The 22,005-nt window shown below is 42.6% G+C and overlaps 2 protein-coding genes across 7 annotated transcripts; both read right to left on the reverse strand.

The window, feature by feature from the left end:
• Positions 1-479: 479 nt before the first annotated feature.
• On the reverse strand, positions 480-4,676 carry LOC108711740 (probable N-acetyltransferase 16). Of its 5 annotated transcripts, none has more exons than XM_041587326.1 (4): positions 4,031-4,676; positions 2,733-2,934; positions 2,414-2,635; positions 480-2,139 (listed from the first exon to the last, which is right to left on the reverse strand). In XM_041587326.1, exons 2-4 carry the CDS (start codon positions 2,910-2,912, stop codon positions 1,462-1,464), a joined length of 1,080 nt encoding a protein of 359 aa, XP_041443260.1. In that variant the 5' UTR covers positions 2,913-2,934; positions 4,031-4,676; the 3' UTR covers positions 480-1,461. The 5 variants fall into 5 exon arrangements, with proteins under 5 accessions (XP_041443260.1, XP_041443259.1, XP_041443261.1 ...); XM_041587325.1 differs by having other exon boundaries at positions 2,733-2,952; XM_041587327.1 differs by lacking the exon at positions 4,031-4,676 and adding an exon at positions 3,033-3,366.
• A 9,680-nt stretch (positions 4,677-14,356) lies between these two features.
• LOC108711741 (histidine N-acetyltransferase) lies at positions 14,357-19,037 on the reverse strand. 2 transcript variants are annotated; one of them, XM_041587329.1, is made up of 5 exons: positions 18,903-19,037; positions 18,680-18,794; positions 17,647-17,868; positions 16,052-16,276; positions 14,357-15,315 (listed from the first exon to the last, which is right to left on the reverse strand). In XM_041587329.1, exons 3-5 carry the CDS (start codon positions 17,824-17,826, stop codon positions 14,581-14,583), a joined length of 1,140 nt encoding a protein of 379 aa, XP_041443263.1. In that variant the 5' UTR covers positions 17,827-17,868; positions 18,680-18,794; positions 18,903-19,037; the 3' UTR covers positions 14,357-14,580. The 2 variants fall into 2 exon arrangements, with proteins under 2 accessions (XP_041443263.1, XP_018109235.1); XM_018253746.2 differs by having other exon boundaries at positions 18,680-19,037.
• Positions 19,038-22,005: the final 2,968 nt, after the last annotated feature.

The raw sequence follows: 22,005 nt of genomic DNA on the forward strand, positions 1-22,005 counted from the left end.
CACATACATAGAAGAAACCAATTGTTTCTCTTTCATGGATGTTTGTCTTTAGACAGACATGGTCAGGCTCTTGATCTATATTAATTAATTAATTATTAATTGAGACTATTTGGGATACATCTTTTGGGGCACTAGCCTGCTGGGTCTCTGCTAACACCTAGTACCAGGGGAAATTACTTAATTCTGTGAGGAATTTATACACCTAAATTGCTCTGACTCACTTCGCAAATGTTAATCCCTAGAGATTTTATCAGATTTAGGTAAAAAAAAAATAAGAAAAAGGAGGGTTAAAAAAAAGGGAGGGTCGAGGAAAGGCATTTGCTGTGCTGTTTTTCTTTGGAATGCCAACATGGAGAAAACCAATGGCAAAGTCTCTGGCAAGAGTAAAGATAGACCCTATAAGGTTTTGGAGTTGGACCCACATTTTGGAGGATTCGCACAGAAAAAAACCCCAAAAAAAAAACACAGCACTATTCAGCTTTACTAGTAATGATTATTCTTTATTTCTACTGGAGTCTTTATAATATGGTGGGTGTTGCCCTATAAACTACCCCATGCTTCATAACTTTGGTGGAGCACAAGGCTGCCCTCACTAGCTCACACCATCTAACATTTCTAACATGGAAAGACAGACAGAAGCATCTGCTCATTTTCATTATATAGACTAGGGAACAGGGGTAGAAATACATTCACTACCCCGAGCTCGTTAGGGATGGGTAATGCCTTCACATTACTCATGGGTAACAACTTTACATATTTTACAATTACAGATTGGAAGGTGCAAGAAGAAGATATTTACTGGCATGCTCTGTAATTTCATATCAAAATTCCATTTCAGATAATAAAAAGCAGATCCACAGAGCTATAATAAGAAGCCACAGTCAGGATATGGTCTCCTTGGCCAACAAGGTCTGCAATTGGAAGGGCCCCCTTGTAACCTCAGGGCCCCCTCCTGACATCTGTCTCCCTCACCCGCACAACAACATACATTCTTATATATCTTGCTGTCCTTAACTGATGTGGATGGGCAGCATTAAATGAGTGGGGGAGCAATAACACCAAACACAGGGAGCAGGTCTAGGTTGGCAGGACCCATAAAGGCAGAGATTGTACTGGGTTTTTTTCCCTGTATGCTGCCAGCCAAGTCCATCCTGGTACCTATTTTTATGTAAAATAAAAATAGGTACCAGCTTTATGAAAATATTGGCAAATAATGGGGCAATTGTTGCGTCCAGCTCATTGCCAATAAAAATAAGCACCAAATTAAAAATACAAATAAAAAAATAATTGAACATTTAAGAATTACATAAACCTTGTGATGGGACACATTTAGGTATGGCACATAGTAGTATTTTCAGCCAAATCAGCCAGACCCTCTGATGTGTATAAACTTTGCCCAACAAAACCATAAAGTAATGTATCATGAAATTAGAGATTATTTTACAGTAAGTTTCCTGGGAATTATACCTCTCTTTCAAACACCTGTTGTTCTGTTACTTCATAGAACGGCTCTAACCCCTGGAAAAACTGAGTAAGTTCAGGACTCAGAATCTTTTCAGCAAACAAGTAGCAAACAACGTTGGCCCCTGATGGCAGCACTCGTTGCATCTCAATCAGCTGGTGTAGGACATGGGTTTGGGCAGATATAGGATCAGTTCCAAATAAATCAATGTCAAACCGATGAATACCATCTCCTAGAGGCACAGGGAATGGAGGGGTGCCCAGGCTAAGGAACCCGCAGGAGAGAGTGGAAGGGCTAGGGAGGCTAGAAGAGTGGAGAAGAGGCACTGGATAGGGTTCAGAAGGTTCCTGGTGTGTATAAAGAGAATCGGAAGTACTGAACTGAATGGCACATTCGCTCCTTGAATCAAGGGGTTGGGAATAGAACCAGGCAACACCCCGTCTTAACAATAACTCTAGGTTGGATCTGTGGGTGGAGAGAGGAACCCAACTCTGGATGAGAAGCCCATTGGGAAGCAGTCCCTCTGTAGGGAGGGAGGGTTCTTTAAACAGATGTAGAACCTCAGAAGGGCCCAGGGCAACGACAGGTCTCCTTTCCCCTACACTCTCCAGCCTCTGCTCCAGCAGCTTGATCTTTTCTTCCATCTGGTCATAGGGAATTTGCACTGAGATAACAGACTAAAGGGAAGAGGAAATGGGTTACAATTAAGGAGAAATAGCCAAACAAAGCCAAAGGATCTCTTTCTGTTCCTGAGACTTCTGTAATTATAATCACATTTTCTGTCACAGACATGATTTCCAATAGCATTTGACTGCTTCTGTGTTAACGTCTGCCTTCACCAGGGCTTTACTTTTGCCAGAAACAAAAGTGTGCATAAATAACAGCACCTAAATCAAGGTGACTAGATCCCACCATGATCAACATATCAGAATAATGACATAAAGAACATACCTTAGAATGAACTTGTTGGCATCTGCGTATTGTTGGTGGGGTTTCATTTGATCCTGTAAAGCGAATTCTGGTGGTCTTTGGGTGGTAAGAGCGCAGGTTGTCTAGACAAAACTTCTGCAAAGCTTTAGCTATCCCACAGCCTCTTATCCAGGGGGCAACACGAAGACCTTCAGCCACAGCTGTTGTACCATTATCTACCAGCAGGAAGGACATGAAACCTACCTGAGATAACAAAACAGAATGTAAACCTATTGCTGAACAATTAGATTTCAATTTTTGTCTTTATGTATTGCCTTCTATTTCCACCTCCACTACCCACCACTTGTTCTTCAAACTTGGCCAAGAACATCTTCCGCTGAGGATCTGCCAACCACTCATGGTACTTGAAAGGCAGAGGATCCACTCCCCTATATATTCCTTCTGAGATGGACATTAACTCAGTGTAGTCGCTGGAAGCAGCTTGGAAGATCTCCACATCTGGACGTGGGTGCCTAGACATTGCAAAACAATCCTTGCCCCCTCTGCCAAGTGAGAAGATACTAAAGAATATGGACATTGAAATAGGTAGACAAAAGGTTACAAACGATAGTTTAGATAGATAGTATGAGATTCTAGCTACCTGTATAACACAGATCCTCTCTGATCCCCATAAGGAATGCATTAAGTTCCTGAATGGGAAAAGGCTCTCTGGGAAATGTTTCGATAATCATGGTTGGCCCTACAGAAGAAGTTATTTGTTAGGGGGAATTTGAGTTATCCGAGTACGGTAAATAGTTTCTTGCCCCTGGGACCGTGTAAAAGAAGAAATGTTAGATCACTTTTTGTTAGAATGTTTGTTAGAATCCTCTGGATGAAGAGACCATTTTTGTTATTTTCTCAGTCGTTAGATATTTCTTATGGATGAGGAGATGTGATAAAACTTTGGGGGGATTTGACAACCAAGAAGATCTTGAAAGAATTATACCTGATTAGATTGAAAGAAATAAGTAACAATAAAGAAAACAATAGATTGTGGAGGGGGGGTAGATTTTGCATGGGTAAAGTCTATGGATTCTATGTCTATGTCTCTAAAACTTGATTTTCTTTGTTATGAAATTTTGAATTTTGATTTTGTTTATTGTTAAGTTTCATATTTTTTAATAAAAATCCCTATCTGATCCCCATAGTAAGCAGTTTTAGTTTATGGCAGAGATTGTAGCTTTCTGTATAACAGAGCATTCTGTCCCAGGGGCCCCAAAGTATATGTTTTATTTTTCTTGTATATTTGAGGTATCTCTGCTCTTGCCCAGCTGGACATTCTTACCCAGGGGTCCCCGAACTTTTTTACCCGTGAGCCACATGCAAATGTAAAAAGAGTTGGGGAGCAACACAAGCATGTAAAAGTCCCTTGGGGCACCAAATAAGGGCTATGATTGGCTATTTTGTAGCCCCTATGTGGACTGATAGCCTACAGGAGGCTGTATTTGATCTATACTTAGTTTTTATACAATTAAAACTTGCCTCCAAGCCTGGAATTCAAAAAAAAGCACCTGTTTTGAGGACACTGAGAGCAACATCCAAGGGGTCGGAGAGCAACATGTTACTAACAAGCTACTGGTTGGGGATCACTGTTCTTACCTCTTTCTCTCTACTGGCTGAACTCCGGGTGAGATAGTTATTCCATTTTTCCTTATTTCTGTGGCCCCACCTCACAGCGCCACATTTACCTTTCTGTGCACAACGACTTCACATACTCTAGTCCATGAAGTGCACTCTGCTGGGGCAATGGAGTCCTGAATTATTCTCGGAATTCTGCTGTTGGGGCTCCGTTTCCAGATAAATGAGCCTTCTGGTACTATTGGATTCCAGATCCTCAGTGTTGGTCGGTCCTCGGAGTGAATTTGCGGTGCTGGCAGTGGGTGGCATCAGTCCAAGCTGTATCATGCCATTTCATCTCATTACAACAACAGCAACACTTGATATTATTCTACAGATCTGGCCTACAGACAGAAGAGCCTCGCGTATATGTTTTACTTTCCTTATCTCTACTCCGCAGGCTTCCTTGGCAGACAGACAAAGCATTTCTGTTAGCAGGGAAATGTACTTTCACATCTTAATATATACATCTGTGGGTCACATGACTAATACGTTCCTTATATCCGCCTTCAAGCTGTTTGTTGGTGCAGGGGTACAACGAAACTTAAACAGAATACACAAAGGGGCAGATTTCTGAAGGGTCGAATTAAAAATTCAAATTTTCACATTTTTTTTATGGTCAAAACTGTCAAATTCGACTAGGGAATATATATATATATATATATATAACTAGCACAGAGGATCCGCACTCTCAGGTCTTATATAAATATAAATTTATTTTTGTATGCAAGACTAACGTTTCGGCCTCCTCCGAGGCCTTTCTCAAAGTGTCTGGTGGTGGAAGAAACACACTTAAATACAGGTATTGGCGGGAAACTAGACAAATTGGAACTGACGTGGTAATAGCGTCACAGAAACGTAACTAGATTTAAATATCACTCATTACATACAAACAAACATAAAAATTGCAAAGTACATGTATAACTAAAGGTTATAAATCTACTCATTTAAAACAATCTATCCCTTATACAGAGAAAAACATGATGTTATGTAACAATGTTGCAAATCGTTAGTAATATTGTATCTACATAGTCATGCTACATGTCATTACTTTGTTACTAAAACATCTTAAAATTGAGTAAGAATAGTGGGTCTAAACGGAGAGTCATTCTTTCTTTATGCTAAATACTTTGTCGATTATTAAAAATATTTATTAAAACTGCCACTCTGAAGACGGGGTACTGAATCTTTTATTTGTTCACCTCATTTTGTTAACTAATTGGAGCCCAGCCCCTACGAATTAGAAAAACAGTGCTGGTTAAACCCATATGAATTAGCCCTATGAAACCCATAGCACCATCTAGCTGTCATGCTTAAATATTAGGTGTAGTTATTTCAACCGGGGCTTGTGTGACCCGACAATTATATATATATACCCGGAACCGTCACCGACAAAGTGTATATGGATCTAGACTATATGAGACTAGCTATCAAGGAAACTATCATTCTACCAATCTTCAGTGTCAGCATTACATCCCAGCGTCCACCGTGTGTAATGTGTCATAGTAAATGTGAATCAAATAAACAATATTAATTATAGAGCTAAACATTATTTAAGCAGCCAAAATGCCATGATTAAAAAATTAAAATGTGTACATGTTAGGTGTGCATACCCCCGCATGAAAACTAAAGGCTAAAAAAGAACACAATACTAAGGACTGTGTGAGTGCATAACATTTACATAGAGAAGAATAAATGCATAAAATATATACATAAAAAATAAAAAATAAAAAAAGTGAAAGAAAAAAAGTGAAAGAAAAAAATGTGAGAAAAGAAAAATAAAACAAATATATATATCACAGTCTATATCAGATCCAAATGTAAAGTTCCTTTCGCTAAGTCTCTTCATCTAGGATGGCTTAATTTACTGTCCAACTTTACCTACTTCGGGTAATAGTGTCTATATACGGAGTTTGGTAAACTTGTCAGGTAAACATATCCATCACGGGCCCCCGCTCCAAAACAAGGCACCATCAACGGGGGAGTCGGGAACCACACACCCCGCACCCTGAATGCTGAACGTCACCAATTCCCCCTGGGTTGTCGATCATCCAAAAGTAAAAACCCATCAGAAAGTTCGTCCTAGTTATGGGCTGTTAGAATGAGCTCCGCACAGGGCTTGCGGCTCACAATCTGAGTTGCTCAACTTACTGTAGGTGTCGGTAGCAGAATTCCACCGCTAATTCACCCAAGCTATGGGGAAGTGGATGTATGCGGTGCTTGTGATCAGCCGGTCCCTTTCCAACAGCGCCGTTGAGAAGTGTCTGACATCGCACGATCAGAACTCTCACTGCCGATCGCCCGATGACACTGTATATTAAACAAGCGGCACCTTCTCTGGTCATCATCCTGCGCCACTCTATCAAGTACATCCCGCTCCAAACGGACCTCTTGCAGGTGAGTTCCAATTCAAACACTGGGCCTCAATCAACATTTTGAGCTTCAGAGTGGCGATTTCCTCTCCAGACCATTATGGGCCTCTGGGGGATATGTCGAGACGTCAGTACACTTGATAGCTAGTCTCATATAGTCTCATATAGTCTAGATCCATATACACTTTGTCGGGTCACACAAGCCCCGGTTGAAATAACTACACCTAATATTTAAGCATGACAGCTAGATGGTGCTATGGGTTTCATAGGGCTAATTCATATGGGTTTAGCCAGCACTGTTTTTCTAATTCGTAGGGGCTGGGCTCCAATTAGTTAACAAAATGAGGTGAACAAATAAAAGATTCAGTACCCCGTCTTCAGAGTGGCAGTTTTAATAAATATTTTTAATAATCGACAAAGTATTTAGCATAAAGAAAGAATGACTCTCCGTTTAGACCCACTATTCTTACTCAATTTTAAGATGTTTTAGTAACAAAGTAATGACATGTAGCATGACTATGTAGATACAATATTACTAACGATTTGCAACATTGTTACATAACATCATGTTTTCTCTGTATAAGGATAGATTGTTTTAAATGAGTAGATTTATAACCTTTAGTTATACATGTACTTTGCAATTTGTATGTTTGTTTGTATGTAATGAGTGATATTTAAATCTAGTTACGTTTCTGTGACGCTATTACCACGTCAGTTCCAATTTGTCTAGTTTCCCGCCAATACCTGTATTTAAGTGTGTTTCTTCCACCACCAAACACTTTGAGAAAGGCCTCGGAGGAGGCCGAAACGTTAGTCTTGCATACAAAAATAAATTTATATTTATATAAGACCTGAGAGTGCGGATCCTCTGTGCTAGTTACGTATTACATTTTTGATACTGCACCCAGGCAACTTCAACTTTTATTCGTGAGTGCTGGCTATTTCGTGGATTGTATATATATATATATATATATATATATATATATATATATATATATATATATATATATATATATATATATATATATATATATATATATCCACCATTAAGGTCCGCACTCGTCGTTAAAAATCCAGACTCGGGTGCTGTGTATAGATCGTGAAATCCAGAAGTCCAGTGGTTACACGCACACCGATGTTAATATAAATATTAATTTATTAGAAAATCATTAAATATGCATTGCATCAACGTTTCGGTTCGGAGTTTAGAACCTTTCAAGGCATCTTGAGAAAGGTTCTAAACTCCGAACCGAAACGTTGATGCAATGCATATTTAATGATTTTCTAATAAATTAATATTTATATTAACATCGGTGTGCGTGTAACCACTGGACTTCTATATATATATATATATATACACACACACACACACACACACATAAATAAATATAGAAATGGGTACAGGTTGCACCCCAAAAAATTAGTCAGATAACCTGGGTGCACTAGTAGAAATTATGGATAAAGAGTTCAAAGTACTGGCACTCACAGAATTTTCATAAAAAGGAGAAAAAAAAAGTACAATCTGTTGAATGAAAATATAGGTTTGTTAAGCAGACGTTTTGGTTCCGCACAAGAACCTTTCTCAAGGACAAACAATATACTGTACATATATACTATATATATATATACACACATGCTGATGGCCTACCTATAGGCACACATATTTGTTGCTTGGTAGACTCCGTTGTATTATGGAGATTAACCATTAATTGAGCTTTCATTCTGAAGGCATTAGAATCCCCCTGCAGGGTGTGGCCAGGGCTGGAACTAGGGGGTAGGCAGAGTAAGCACGTGCCTAGGGTGCAAAGCTGGGGGGTGCCAGGCACGTACCTGCTCTGTCGCCTACCCCATGTCCAGTCCTGTGTCTCGCTGGCTGCCGCTGGTAATTTCCGTTTAAATGCGCTTGCGCGCTGGCGCATACTTTTGCGCATGCGCGATTGAGCACACACTAATCCGGCGCCATGGCCGGCTAGGTTGCCTAAGGCGCCTGGCCGGGTTGGCCCGGCTCTGGGTGTGGGCCATGGTGCTAGCATGTATTAAACCGTGTGATTATTACATATGCCTCAGTCAGGGCCCTAAGATACTGGTTCTGGCAGAGCACCATGCCCAACCCCAGAGCCCCAGCAATGAATAGTAATTATACTGCACATTTGACTGGAATAAGCAATTATTACCTGGCCCTCCATTCATGCAGGCAGTGATCTGTAATACAAGGCTGCTGAATCTGGGAAAATTTACATTCAATGGCCCCAAATGTACGACATACCTGTGATTATTGTTAACCCAGCGATCCTTATGACAGACGGGCTGTTGTGTTTATCAGGACCATATTCAAACTTACCTACCACAGGGAGAAACCATTGCCATGTACAGTAATAAAGTACATTCCCTGCTTAATTGATTGATTATCCCAGGAGCAAAGCAATGGCATAATAAGACATTCACATGTAAGTATCCATGTCGGTACTGATCTGTATTGAAATGAACAGTTCAGAGAGGATTTGAGGGGCACACAACTGGTTCAATTTTCTTATTTGTTTGGGTGCACCTCCCACTGTGTCCTTCCCCACTGGAACACAGGTATCACGAATCGAAATGGGCAGCACTCCAGAATAAAGATAAAAATGCCTTTATTCACAAACAGCAGGGCATCATTTGCAACGTTTTGAGCCTAGCACGGCTCTTTTTCATCGGTATTGAACCCCAATGTACCCCAGATACAATCCCAACACCATGTAATGCATAGTTTAGGTTAGAGCAAGCCTATATCAGAACCTAGCAGCCACCCAGCCCGGTGATCTAAATCCATTGGGGCTACTCATTCCAGGTGAGCAATAACTAGAACCAGGGCCACCATCAGGGGGGCCAGAGCCGGATTTACATAGAGGGCGCCCCTAGGCCCACTGCTGTTCGGCACCCCTGTCCCCTCCCCTTTATTCGTGCAAATTTTCATCATCAATGGGGAAATTTAAAATAAATATTGTATCTCCAGCGCATCCCCAGTGTTTTTGAACCAAAGTGGGTGTGGTTGGGCATCATGCCGCCCCCCTAAAATCCTGCCACCCAAGGCCCAGGCCTAGGTGGCCTTTCCACAAATCCGGGCCTGAGGGGGGCCCAGCTGTGTTGCATTTTAAAATTAGCCGGGCCCCCCTTTACAGAACCGAAGGTCAAAGACCTGCTGCTCACTTCTCACTCACTCCCTAAGTTCTATGCGACAAGCACATTATCTCCAGTTCTTCCGGTGCTGCTGCTGAAAAGGAGGCAGAGGCTGATGTGGGAGTAGTCGAGAGGGAGGGGAAATGAACAGAAGCCTTTAACCCTGCGACTCCAGGCTGAACAGTGAAGAAGAGTCGGGTATTGTAACATTGGCACTGGGAGCCTCTCTTTCCAGCCTGTATTTGTCCAAGTATCTCAGCACCGGCCTAGTGCTGCTGCCATTCTATCATAGTATGTCTGTTGTACCTTATTATTTGGCAGATCTTTCTAGTGCTCATGTAGCTGGCTTATTCTATCAGTTAAAAAAAAAGTTTTACAATTAAAATTTTGTAATAGAACCATAAGCAGCGTTACTAAAGAAATTACAGGGGTTGTTCACCTTTAAATTAACTGTTCGTGTGATGTAGAAAGTTATGTTCCGAGACAATTTGCAAATGTTTTGTGGTTTTTGACTTATTCAGCTTTTTATTCAGAAGCTCTCCAGTTGGCCATTTCTGTAATCTGGTTGCTAGGGTCTAGATTACCCTAGCAACCATGCCTTGATTTAAATTAGAGACTGGAATATGAATAGGGGAGGACCTGAATAGAAAGAGGAGTATAGATATTAAGCATGACGGAATTACTGGCATTCTGATGTAATACTATACCTATACTCATCTCATCAGCTATGGGGGTTCTGAGGGTGAGTGAGTGAGGGGTTTACTGCTTTTAGCGCTGGTGTCTGTGTGGACTTTCTACTGTGGTGTGGGCGGGGCCAGGGGGCCCAGAATTTTTTTCTGTAGGGGGCCCCGTGATTTCTGATGGCGGCCCTGGCTAGAACATATACTGCAGAGCAAACTAGGAGCACACAGATACAATCCCAGCAACATGGAATATATAGTTTATATTAAGGATGCACCGAATCCACTATTTTGGATTCAGCTGAACCCACGAATCCTTCGCAAAAGATTCGGCCAAATAACGAACCCTATGAGGGGTGGGAAGGGGAAAACATTTTTTACTTCCTTGTTTTCTGACAAAAAGTCACGCAATTTCCCACTCCTAATTTACATATTAGGATTCAGTTCGGCCGGGCAGAAGGATTCGGCCGAATCCCAATCCTGCTGAAAAGGGCGGAATCCTGGCCGAATCCAGAAACCGAATCCTGGATTCGATGCATCCATAGTTTATATTAGCTGCTGATTTGGGCAAGCATGTATCTGGGCCTTCCAGCCAGACCTGTGCTCTACATCCATTAGGGCTACTTGTTCCAGGTGAGCAATAGCCAGAGCATATACTGTAGAACAAGATAGGAGCACACAGATACAATCACAGCAACATGGAATACACATTTTAGATTAGCTGCTGCTTAGAGCAAGTATATATATATATCAGAGCCTGGCAGCCACCCAGCCCAGTGATCCATATTGAATAGGGCTACTGATGTCATGTCTGCAAATGGCCTGAACTCAGCACCCTGCATGTCAGTATACACTACGGGGCACATTTACTAAGCTCGAGTGAAGGATTCGAATGAAAAAAACGTCGAATCTCGAAAGGGTTTTTTTGGCTACTTCGACCTTCGTCTCGAACGATTCGAACTAAAAATCGTTTGACTATTCAATAGTCGAAGTACTGTCTCTTAAAAAAAACTTTGACGACCTACTTCGCCAACTAAAACCTACCGAGCACCAATGTTAGCCTATGGGGACCTTCACCATAAGCTTTCCTAGCAATTCTGATCGGAGGAACATTGTTCGATCGATGGATTAAAATCCTTCGAATCTTCCGATTCGAAGGATTTACCCTAAATGCGGTAAATGCGATTTTACTTCGATGGTCGAATATGGAGGGTTAATTAACCCTTTGATATTCGACCAACAGCATATGGACACGCTCCGTACCTGCTGCTTATTATGCAAGGCTGGAAGCCGACCCCTTAATGCCACATATTTCAGGACACTCTCTACATCCATTAGCAGGTTCATTGTTAACAGGAAGAACAGGCCTCACAAGTTTACTGACAACAGCAGTACTTACCTGAGGCTTCTGAAGCAGCTTTCTAGTCTGCTGAGTTTAGAGAGTGGGCGGGGCCATCTCCACTTGCTATAGCTGACAGTTGCACAGGAATCACCTGATTATACTCAGCTGGTGTCGGCACAGACAGAGGAATCATCTGATTTGTGATTTGTCTGCACAAGCAGGTAACCAAAAGCAACTGCCGAGGTTATACTGAGGCAAATTGGATAATTAGTGTTGGTGCCTCATGCTGTTTTGGCTGAAGCCTATAGTGCAACTATTGTTTTTGTTTTGATTTTTTTATTTTGACTACCTCCACCTTAGGAAAGACTGTTGAGGGAGGCAGCTGGCCATAAACCTGCCCCCATTAAAACTTAAAAGAAAACAAAAGTAACAGGAGGCAGTAAGGTTCAGACACCTAACTAATTATGCCTAAACTAACTGCCGCCTAACTGGGGATGTAGGGGCCACATACACCACTGCCACCGGAGGCCGTCTGGGTAGGTGGGGGGGCACACGGATGGGGGCACAAGCACCTGCCACCAAATGCTCTGATAGCAACACAGGAAGGCAACGGAAACACAGGCCGACAAGGAGTAGCAAACATTGCACACCAGGGCCTTACCTGATCCAGAAGCTGAAGCTCAGAAGACTCCAGATATAGGTAGGTAGTGTGCTGGGGAACAAAAGGTCCCGTGGACCAAAATCCCCTGTCCCTAGGACGCCTTTTGGGCAGGCCTGATGCTTTCCCAAGGTTAAAAAGAAAACTTTGCTTCCAATGGGAATAAAAGCCAAAAGCGAAGGGAAAAAAGACGCCGGTAATTGGGTGAGGTTGGCCTTTTAAAGGCTTGGGGATGGTCCTTTTAATGGGAGCAGGGAGGAGTGGTTATCCCGATGAGTACTGACATGGAGTTCATCTAGGGCAGTGCTGTCCAACTTCTGTGGTACCGAGGGCCAACATTTTACTGGCCTATGTGGTGGAGGGCTGATAATGGAAGTCAGTGTTGGCCACTCCCCCTTTTAAACCACACCCACTGTAAACCACACCCATGTTACCACAAGAACTTTTAAGATCATGTCCACATTAACCAAAAAAACAAATGGTTGGTGCTCACTGCAGGGAAATCCCTCATCACTCATATGTGAAAAATTGTCATGTTAAAAATATTCCCTTAAACCCATATTCCTCATCCTCCCCTGTGGATAATACAACAACCCCCAACACATGATTAAACACCTAAGGGGCCCTTAACAACAATTTCCAAATGCTAATAACCCCCAAGAACAAACCCCTAACAGGCTTACACACACAAGCAGCACTGGGCAAGCAGAGAATGGCACACACAAGCAGCACTGGGCAAGCAGAGAATGGCACACACAAGCAGCACTGGGCAAGCAGAGAATGGCACACACAAGCAGCACTGGGCAAGCAGAGAATGGCACACACAAGCAGCACTGGGCAAGCAGAGAATGGCACACACAAGCAGCACTGGGCAAGCAGAGAATGGCACAAACAAGCAGCACTGGGCAAGCAGAGAATGGCACACACAAGCAGCGCTGGGCAAGCAGAGAATGGCACACAGGGAGGGAAGGCAGAACAGAGCAGGAGACAGGGAAAGCTCTCAGTCTAATATGTACTACATACAGTGACACAGTGCTGGGGCCCCATTAGCATTTTGTATAAAGTGTGAACAGGTGAACAATGTGGCAGTTTCAGTCTGGGTCTCAGGTAGAACAGTACAGGCTTTAGGATATAAACAATAGAGGTGTCACAAGTGTGAATAATACAGGGGGATCATAGGAGTGAACAATACAGGGGATTAGTGTCTGAATTTGAGGTTTAAACAATGCAGGGGCCAGTTAATGTCTGTACTGATACCTTTTAAATCTTACATATGGTAAACAGACACAGCATCTGGGGGACCACAGAAGGGGGGGTCGCGGGCCGCCAGTTGGACAGCCCTGGTCTAGGGAAAACACTTTTTGCTATCTTATTTATTTAAAAACATCATAAAAGCACACAAGGCAGCAGTTATTCAAAAACACATAGTTACTAAGCAGACAATACATCAACTGATATCAGAGTAGTGAAATATCAGTATACGAGGTCATTCAAGAAAGCATTAATTTTAAACAAAGACTGACACTTTAGCGCAATTCTAGGAAACTTTAAGAATAAAAGACCAATACTGGCAGCTTTATCTGCCCGTGTGTCGGCCACCTTTAGTCAAATCCAAATTCAAGTATTTCAAGTTTTTTTTCTAAATTTAAAAAGACTTGAGGAAAAAAATCTCGATTGCTCATTTATTTATGGAAAACCTTGAATGCTTAAAATCATGAAAAAATTAACTTGATCCCATTAAAATCAAAGTCTACTCTTTATTTTCAAAGTCTTATTATAAGCTTGAATTTGGAAAGCACGCCTCCCACTGATTTCTACAGAAACTCGCCAGGTTTTAGCTGCCCATTTTCGAGTTTCGCGCTCCTAATAAATCTCACATATTTGAAAAACTCGAATCTAGAAATGGTCGACATTTGTTTTTTGCCACAAAAACGTGATTTGCTGTTAAAAACTTGATCTCAAATGTTGATAAATCTGCCCCTAAGATACACCAGTAGTATAATACTTATGGTAAGGGATGTATGGCACCAATGGGCAGTGATTGACTCATATTTTTAGGAACCTTCAAGAAGCAAATGAAATAACACATTTTGACCAAAGTGTAGTACCAATACCTCCTTTTTATTATTTCTTATGTATTGGCAGTGTACACACAATTCTTTCTTTGGATGGGGCCAAGCAAACAAGGCATCAGTTATTCACAAACACATAGTTACTGGGGTATTACCTTGTTCTGACAAGGGACTTGGACCCTTGTGGACAGGACATACATCAGAAAAATAAACAATGTGAAGAAGTCACAAGTGGATGGAAGGATATATCCTTCAGAAACATGTCTGTGATGAAAGGTATGACTCTAGGGTTGATATGTCTATATCTAACAAATGTTGTTTCCCTAGTGCATGGGAAGGAGTTATGGCTTGGCAAAACTGAGTTAGCTCAGGACACAGACTCTCTTCAGCGTACATGCAAAAAACAACATTGACCCCTGATGGCAGCACTCGTTGCATCTCAATCAGCTGGTGTAGGACATGGGTTTGGGCAGATATTGGATCAGTTCCAAACAGATCAATGTCAAAGCGGTGCATGCCATCTCCTAGTGACACAGGGAATGGAGGGGTGCCCAGGCTAAGGAACCCACAGGAGTTATTGGAGAGAGTGGAAGGGTTAGAGAGGCTAGATGAATGGGTGAGTGGCACTGGATTGGGTGCTGAAGCTTCCTGGATGGTGTCAATACAGATCTCACTGGTATCACTGGATCTGGGGGAGATTGCACAATCGCTCATTGAATCAAAGGGATGGGAATAGAACCAGACAATTCCTTGTCTAAACAATAAATCTAGGTTGGATTTTTGGATGGAGAGAGGAAGCCAACTCTGGATAAGAAGCCCCTTGGGAAGCAACCACTCTGTAATACAGGGATCCTCAAACAGACGTAGAACCTCCGAAGGACTCAGGGCCACAAGAGGTCTTTTGCCGCCTAAACTCTCCAGCCGGTTCTCCAGCAACTTGATCTTTTCCTCTATCTGGTCATTGGGAATTACCACTGAGATAAGAGCCTAACAAAGATACAATATGGAAAGTGATCAAACACAAGAACCCAGTGAGTAATAAGTTGTCTCTATTATCCTGAAACTTGGCTCAGAATATATTCCCTTAGCATGTCTAGTGAGATATGTGTACCTGGATGGCCAACTTGGGCCAATACTAATCATGAACAAGCCAAAGAAAACTTACAAATACCAGTTTTATGGCATTTCTACTTAGGGGCTCTTCCTGCTGAATTGTGCTTAGTACAGGGGATTACCTATGCTTACCTATGGGATCTCTCTGCACAGACTATGAGCAAATTGCTAGTATAGTATTACAGTGCCTACAGTATAGCTGATTAGGGGGTTGTGTTTTTATGTGTATGATGAGTATAGAAGTAGGGTCAGACTGGGCCAGCGGGACACTGGTAAAAACCCTGGTGGGCCCTGGCACTCGTGGGCCCCACCAGCCCAGACCCGCTTTTTGTCCCTGCTGCCCCAAAAATGCCTCCTCCTGCCCTGATCGCACTTTGCAAAGTTTACAATTGCGCACACAGGAGCGGGTAGGAGTGTGGGGTTGTATGTGCACCAGAGAGGGCTTTGTAGTATGGGTGGGGGTCAGAGGGGGGCCCCTGAGACAGCAGCCCCGGTGGGCCCCAGGCCCCCCAGTCCGACCCTGTATAGATGGCTTTATGGCAGGTGTGCACCCTTTCTTAAAGTTTACATTAATGGACACCAATAAAAATAAACAATAAGGAGAAGATACCTTTGAATGAAGCAGATGATATTTGTTCAGAACAGCGGGTGCAATGTCTTTCGTTCCTAAAAAACGAATTTTGGTGACTGTAGGATGGTTGGAGCGCAGGTTGTCAAGACAAAACTTCTGCAGTGCTTTGGCTATCCCACAGCCTCTCATCCAGGGGGCAACACGGAGACCATCGGCCACAGCTGTTGTACCACCATCTACCAGCATGAAGCACAGAAAACCCACCTAAGAGGAAAAAGCCCTAGTGACAACTGCTACTACTTATATAGGTATAAGACTATATGGGTAATTTAGAACCATACAGTGCAATTTCTGATGCAGTCACCATGTTTTTTCACCACAATGCAGCAGGTTTTCCTAGATTTTCAGTATTACAGCAGTCACCAGGGGGTAGAGTCCTGCGCGGGTCCATTTTTTGGAACCCGTACCCGACCCGTACCCGCAACCTGCAATCCGCAACCCAGACCCGCAACCCACATTCTTACCCGATTGGACCCGCTACCCAACCCCACTCTCAAGTACCTTATTTGCAACCCGGACCTGTGGCCCGCTGACCATCAAGAATCAGGAAGTGCTGTCATTGTAAACCGGAAGTGACATCATCGGAAGTAGGCATGATCAGAAAAAAGGAGATCCACGTCTATACCCGCACCCAGAACTTCTACCTGCAACCTGGAGGTTTTTGCTGCTGCAAGACTCTACCAGGGGGTGCTGAAATAAATACGCTTGCCCTATTCTTTAGGTGCAACTACACTGTTTGGATTGATGCAGGCTGCTGTGGGAACACTACTGCCTACCCCACTGCTTGGTTCGGAGTTGTTGGTAGCTTCAGGGTCCCCCTGTGTCAATAGGTGTAACACCCTATTCAGAACAGGAGGTTGTGCGGCACATGTGCAACTATGCAAAAGTTTAAGAAGCACCTTTTGATACAAATACCTGGGAATCAGGACCAGGACCCTGGGCACCCAGTCGGCTACCCCTTCTGCCCGCATGTGCAAACACTCGAAAGTGCGCCTGTGCATGAGTCTGCATGCACCATAAGAAGAGATGGGAGGGGGAGAGTAACAAAGGGGAAGGGAATGGCAGGGGAGGGAGAGAGGTTGGGGAGTGATAGAGGGCAGGGAAGAGGAGGGAGGCAAGAGCAGGAAGGGAGCGAACCACCGGTACTAGGGGTAAGCAGAAGACTTTTGAACAGGTACCTGCTCAGTGCCCCCACATCTTTTCGCCCTAGGCAGGTGCCTCTTCTGCCTACCCCTAGTTCCGGCCCTGCTGGGAATGGGAATTTTTGTGCAACTGACTGCAGGGAAATTTAGGCAATGGCAACTGTAAATTACCCCTTTTAAGTATCTTTGTTCAGTATCAGACTGGGTTGTCTCGGGCCCACAGAGGCTGCCCCTTTAGGGCCCTGCCCCTGCAACCCCCCTTTGTCCTGGACCCTCCAGCTGCAATTCCCTCCCCTTATTTTATATTGTTATGGCCAGGGAGCAGTTCTGGGTTTGGGGGGGGGACCCACTAGAGCTGGGACCTAACAAAATTTTTCCCAGTCTCCCACCGGCCCAGTCCAACGCAGTCTTTATTGATTCTCCTCTACTCACCACTTTTCCTTCAGACTTGGCCAGGAACATCTTTCTCAGAGGGTCTTTTAACCACTGGAGGTACCTGAACACTCGAGAATCCATGCCTCCATATATACCAGCAGACATGGTCACAAACTCATTATAGTCACTTTCAGTGGCAGGAACCATCTGCAGGTCCGGAACGGAATTTTCGGACATTGCAAATCAACTTCTATGTCCTCAGCGCCAAAACAACAGATACTGATGAACGTTCCATAGGGAAAGAAAGGAAAAGTCATATAGCTGGAATAATCTTAAATGAAAAACTGTAGTGGATATTTTATAAATCCCCTTCAAAAATAGTTTATTTGTGAATGTATTCGTCTACTATTTTCCCTCCAACCAACACTCTCATGCTGTCAGTCACTGACTTGTTTCCCCTCCTGTAATTGGCTGATTCCAGCATGAGTCTGTTGTCATGGTTGTGCTGTGTGCTGTTTGGAAACAAAGGTTAGGTTGCAGCAGCACATTATAAACTATTTTTCGGAAAATATAGGAAAAATAAAATCTATTTAGAGAAACCTTCACTCCAGTTTGGGTGGATGTTCCTCTCAAAGACCGATCCCCTTTAAAGGACCGGTTAGACCAAAAATCAAAAGGTTTTACAGTTGTATGCAAACGTTTGGGCCAATTACATCTTTTACAATTACAGTTAGTGCGTAATTACTGCAGGAAACAGTGTTTTTTAAAAAAAAAAAATATTTGCAGTGGCATATTTGATTTGTTTCACTTTCACTCTCGTGGGGGGAAATCACATTTTTAGGTCATTCTTGTTATTTTCGGTGTCGACTTTTCCAAGAAGCCAGTCAGCTGAATATAAGGGATTTTGCAACCTCCGACCTCACAAAAACAACCAATGGGAAAATGAGGAACACACTGTCGTAAGCAGGTAGAATCATTTTGAAAAATACATTGAAACATGAAATCTGCGCCCAAAATGTGCATGTTTACATCTATTTTTTTTTCTTATAAATCTGATTCAAGTAGTTCTGCCCTAATGTAACTTTCTTACCTCTTTCTCTCAGTTGGTTGATCTTTTTAGTCCTAATTTGGTGACGTTACCGTAGATCAGTCACTCTGTGGCCCCTGTATCAGCTTCACTCTCACTCACCCCAAGGAAGTGTACTCTGTAAGGTTTCCATTAGCAACCAATCAGCAATTAGTTTTAAACAGTCGCCTACAAGTTAGAAAAGCTCTGATTGGTTGCTATGGGCAACATCACTTGTCATATTTACCTCCCGGAGTGACTTTTGTGGTGCTGGGAGCCGGTGCCCCCAATCCATGCCATTTGCTCTTATAACATCAACAACAGCAACACTTAATATGATTCTCCAGATCAGACCGACAGACAGAAGAGCCTAACGTTTATGTTTTACTTTCCTCTTTCGTTAGTGGTAAAATTTACTTTCACTTTCACATTTAACCAGATAGGCCTGTGAGTCACATGACTAATGTTGTTTATATTAGTGAGCGAAGCTCCTCCAGTCTGTGTCTGTGCAAGGGCACAATGAAACTCAATGGAGCACCCAGAAACTCGTGTTTGCACAGTAGAACGTCAATGCTTGTCTGGTGTCATCACTTCCATCAAAATAAAATCGGTGTCTGAATCTGTGGGCGCAAGTTTGCTGGGTTTGATGATGACGACTGCTATGGGAACTCTGGGAACCTTCAGAGGTGGCAGTAGCTTTAGGTTCTCCTGCATCAGTAGGAACACTCAGTCCAGAACTTCCATCACGAGGGGCTTTTGACACAAGTGCCTTTAATGAATGTTTGTTTTTTCACACAATGAAGTCCTTGTAGATGATAAACTTGGCTGTAGCAAGCAATGCCAGTCAGCAGCATCAAGGGCAAATAAGGTCTTGAGTTGTATTAAAAGGGGCATAGAGTCACGGGAGGAGGGGGTTATTCTTCCACTTTATAGAGCACTGGTGAGGCCCCATCTAGAATACATAGTAACATAGTAACATAGTAAGTAAGGTTGAAAAAAGACACATGTCCATCGCGTTCAACCTTTTTTTTTTTTTTTTTTTTCATTAACTACCTATCTGCCAGTTGATCCAGAGGAAGGCAAAAAAAAACCCATCTGAAGCCTCTCCAATTTGCCTCAGAGGGGGAAAAATTCCTTCCTGACTCCAAAATGGCAATGGGACCAGTCCCTGGATCAACTTGTACTATGAGCTATCTCCCATATCCCTGTATTCCCTCACTTGCTAAACACCATCCAACCCCTTCTTATACCTATCTAATGTATCAGCCTGTACCACTGATTCAGGGAGACAATTCCACATCTTCACAGCTCTCACTGTAACAAACCCCTTCCCAATATTTAGGCAGAACCTCTTTTCTTCTAATTGGAATGGGTGACCTTGTGTCAGCTGGAAAGACCTACTGGTAAATAAAGCATTAGAGAGATTATTATATGATCCCCTTATATATTTATACATAGTTATCAGTCTTTCCTCATAGCTAAGATTTTCCATCCCTTTACCAGCTTAGTTGCCCTTCTCTGTCCCCTCTCCAATACAATAATGTCCTGTTTGAGTGATGGAGACCAAAACTGTACGGCATATTGTAGATGGGGCCTTACCAGTGCTCTATACAGTGGAAGAATGACCCCCTCCTCCCTTGACTCTATGCCCCATTTAATACAACTCAAGACTTTATTTGCCCTTGATGCTGCTGACTGGCATTGCTTGCTACAGCCAAGTTTATTATCTACAAGGACTCCAAGGTCCTTTTCCATAATGGATTTGCCTAGTGCAGTCCCATTAAGGGTATAAGTGGCTTGGATATTTTTACATCCCATGCCGTACAGTTTTGGTCTCCATCACTCAAACAGTAATGGAGACCAAAGTCATAATAGGATTTTTACTATTGAGTGCTATTCTCATATCTAACAGAGTTACCTTCCAATTTTTCTGCTGAAGCGTTGCTGGGAGGGGGGTGGAGGGATGTGATTGATATCACAAGTACAATGGTGTTGTATGGTACTATGTATTTTTTATGGGGGGTGGGCCATTGAGATGAGGTTTCCTGGTGGGCCCCAGGTACCCCAGACCAACACTGAAGGCTTTTTAGCAAGTGAGGGAATACAGGGATATGGGAGATAGCTCATAGTACAAGTTGATCCAGGGACTGATCCCATTGCTTCTTGGAGTCAGGAAGGAATTTTTCCCCCTTTGAAGCAAATTGACGAGACTTCAAATGGGGATTTTTGCCTTCCTCTGGATCAACTAGAAGTTAGGCAGGTTATTTATAGATTTAAGGTGAACTTGATGGAAGAGTGTCTTTTTTTCAACCTAACTTACTATGTTACTATGTTAAAGAATCAAGCCAGTGCTTTACCCTTCAGGGATCAATAATTGAAGAGCGGATTTAGTCAAGAAAGTGTCCAATCCTCAGCTTCAGACTCTCCAAGTGGAACCTAGATGAGTTACAGCAGTCCCCAAGTCTGTACACTTGAATCCTTATTCTATGAGTGGTACACCCAGGACTCTAATTATTCTAATTTCCTTAGTGGAGCGTCAGGCTGCTTACTAGTTACCTTACTCCTATCTGTTACTCTGGGACAAGCTGTTACAGAGATAACCTCACACTAGCTTAACCTACTGGGACAATCTCAAGGTAGACCTCAACCTGCACCCGTCTTTCAATATAACAGAACAAAAAGACCTCCTGGCCAGTTACTGAACTGCCAGGAAAATGTTTTAACCCAGGATAAGGAAGCAGCTTTTCCTTCCAACTGTAAATTAATAGGGGAGGTGTACTCTAGCAGCACTGCTAGAGCCCAACTGAGACAGATGGGTTATAGTAGCTTCATAGTAGCTAGAAACCTTGTTTTGGCCCAAAGTATGGCTTACAGTAGGTTACTAGGGACTCAGTTCTTGTAAAGAAGACTTAGACTATACTCTCTTCACTAGTAAATAAGTAGAACAATCTTCGGTCGGTGAGAAAACACTTATTTCACAAATATAGCTGAGGTATCACTTTTCATTTTATTAAAGGGATTTTGAAAATGTTCAACCACTGTAGACAGGAACACAGATTGTAAAATGGTGATGATTATGTTAGCAGGTAAAGATTTAAAGACTCAAGTGATCAGGATCAAGTTCAAGAGATTCTAACAAGAACATCATTGTGAAGGCTTTGTACACTGGGGACTGGACTCTTACTGTGCCCATCTCATTACTACAGTACTGTCCCTGTATTGATTAAAGTAAAGTAAATGGAAATGTATGTCACCTTTTAATTGAAAACCTTCTTTGAAAAAAATCCACTGATTTCTAATAGGCCTTAATATAGTGGCTGCATGGCTCTTGAAAGGGTAATAAACCTTGA

This window comes from Xenopus laevis, chromosome 3L (genome assembly GCF_017654675.1).
Source record: "Xenopus laevis strain J_2021 chromosome 3L, Xenopus_laevis_v10.1, whole genome shotgun sequence".
NCBI classification, from domain to species: domain Eukaryota; kingdom Metazoa; phylum Chordata; class Amphibia; order Anura; family Pipidae; genus Xenopus; species Xenopus laevis.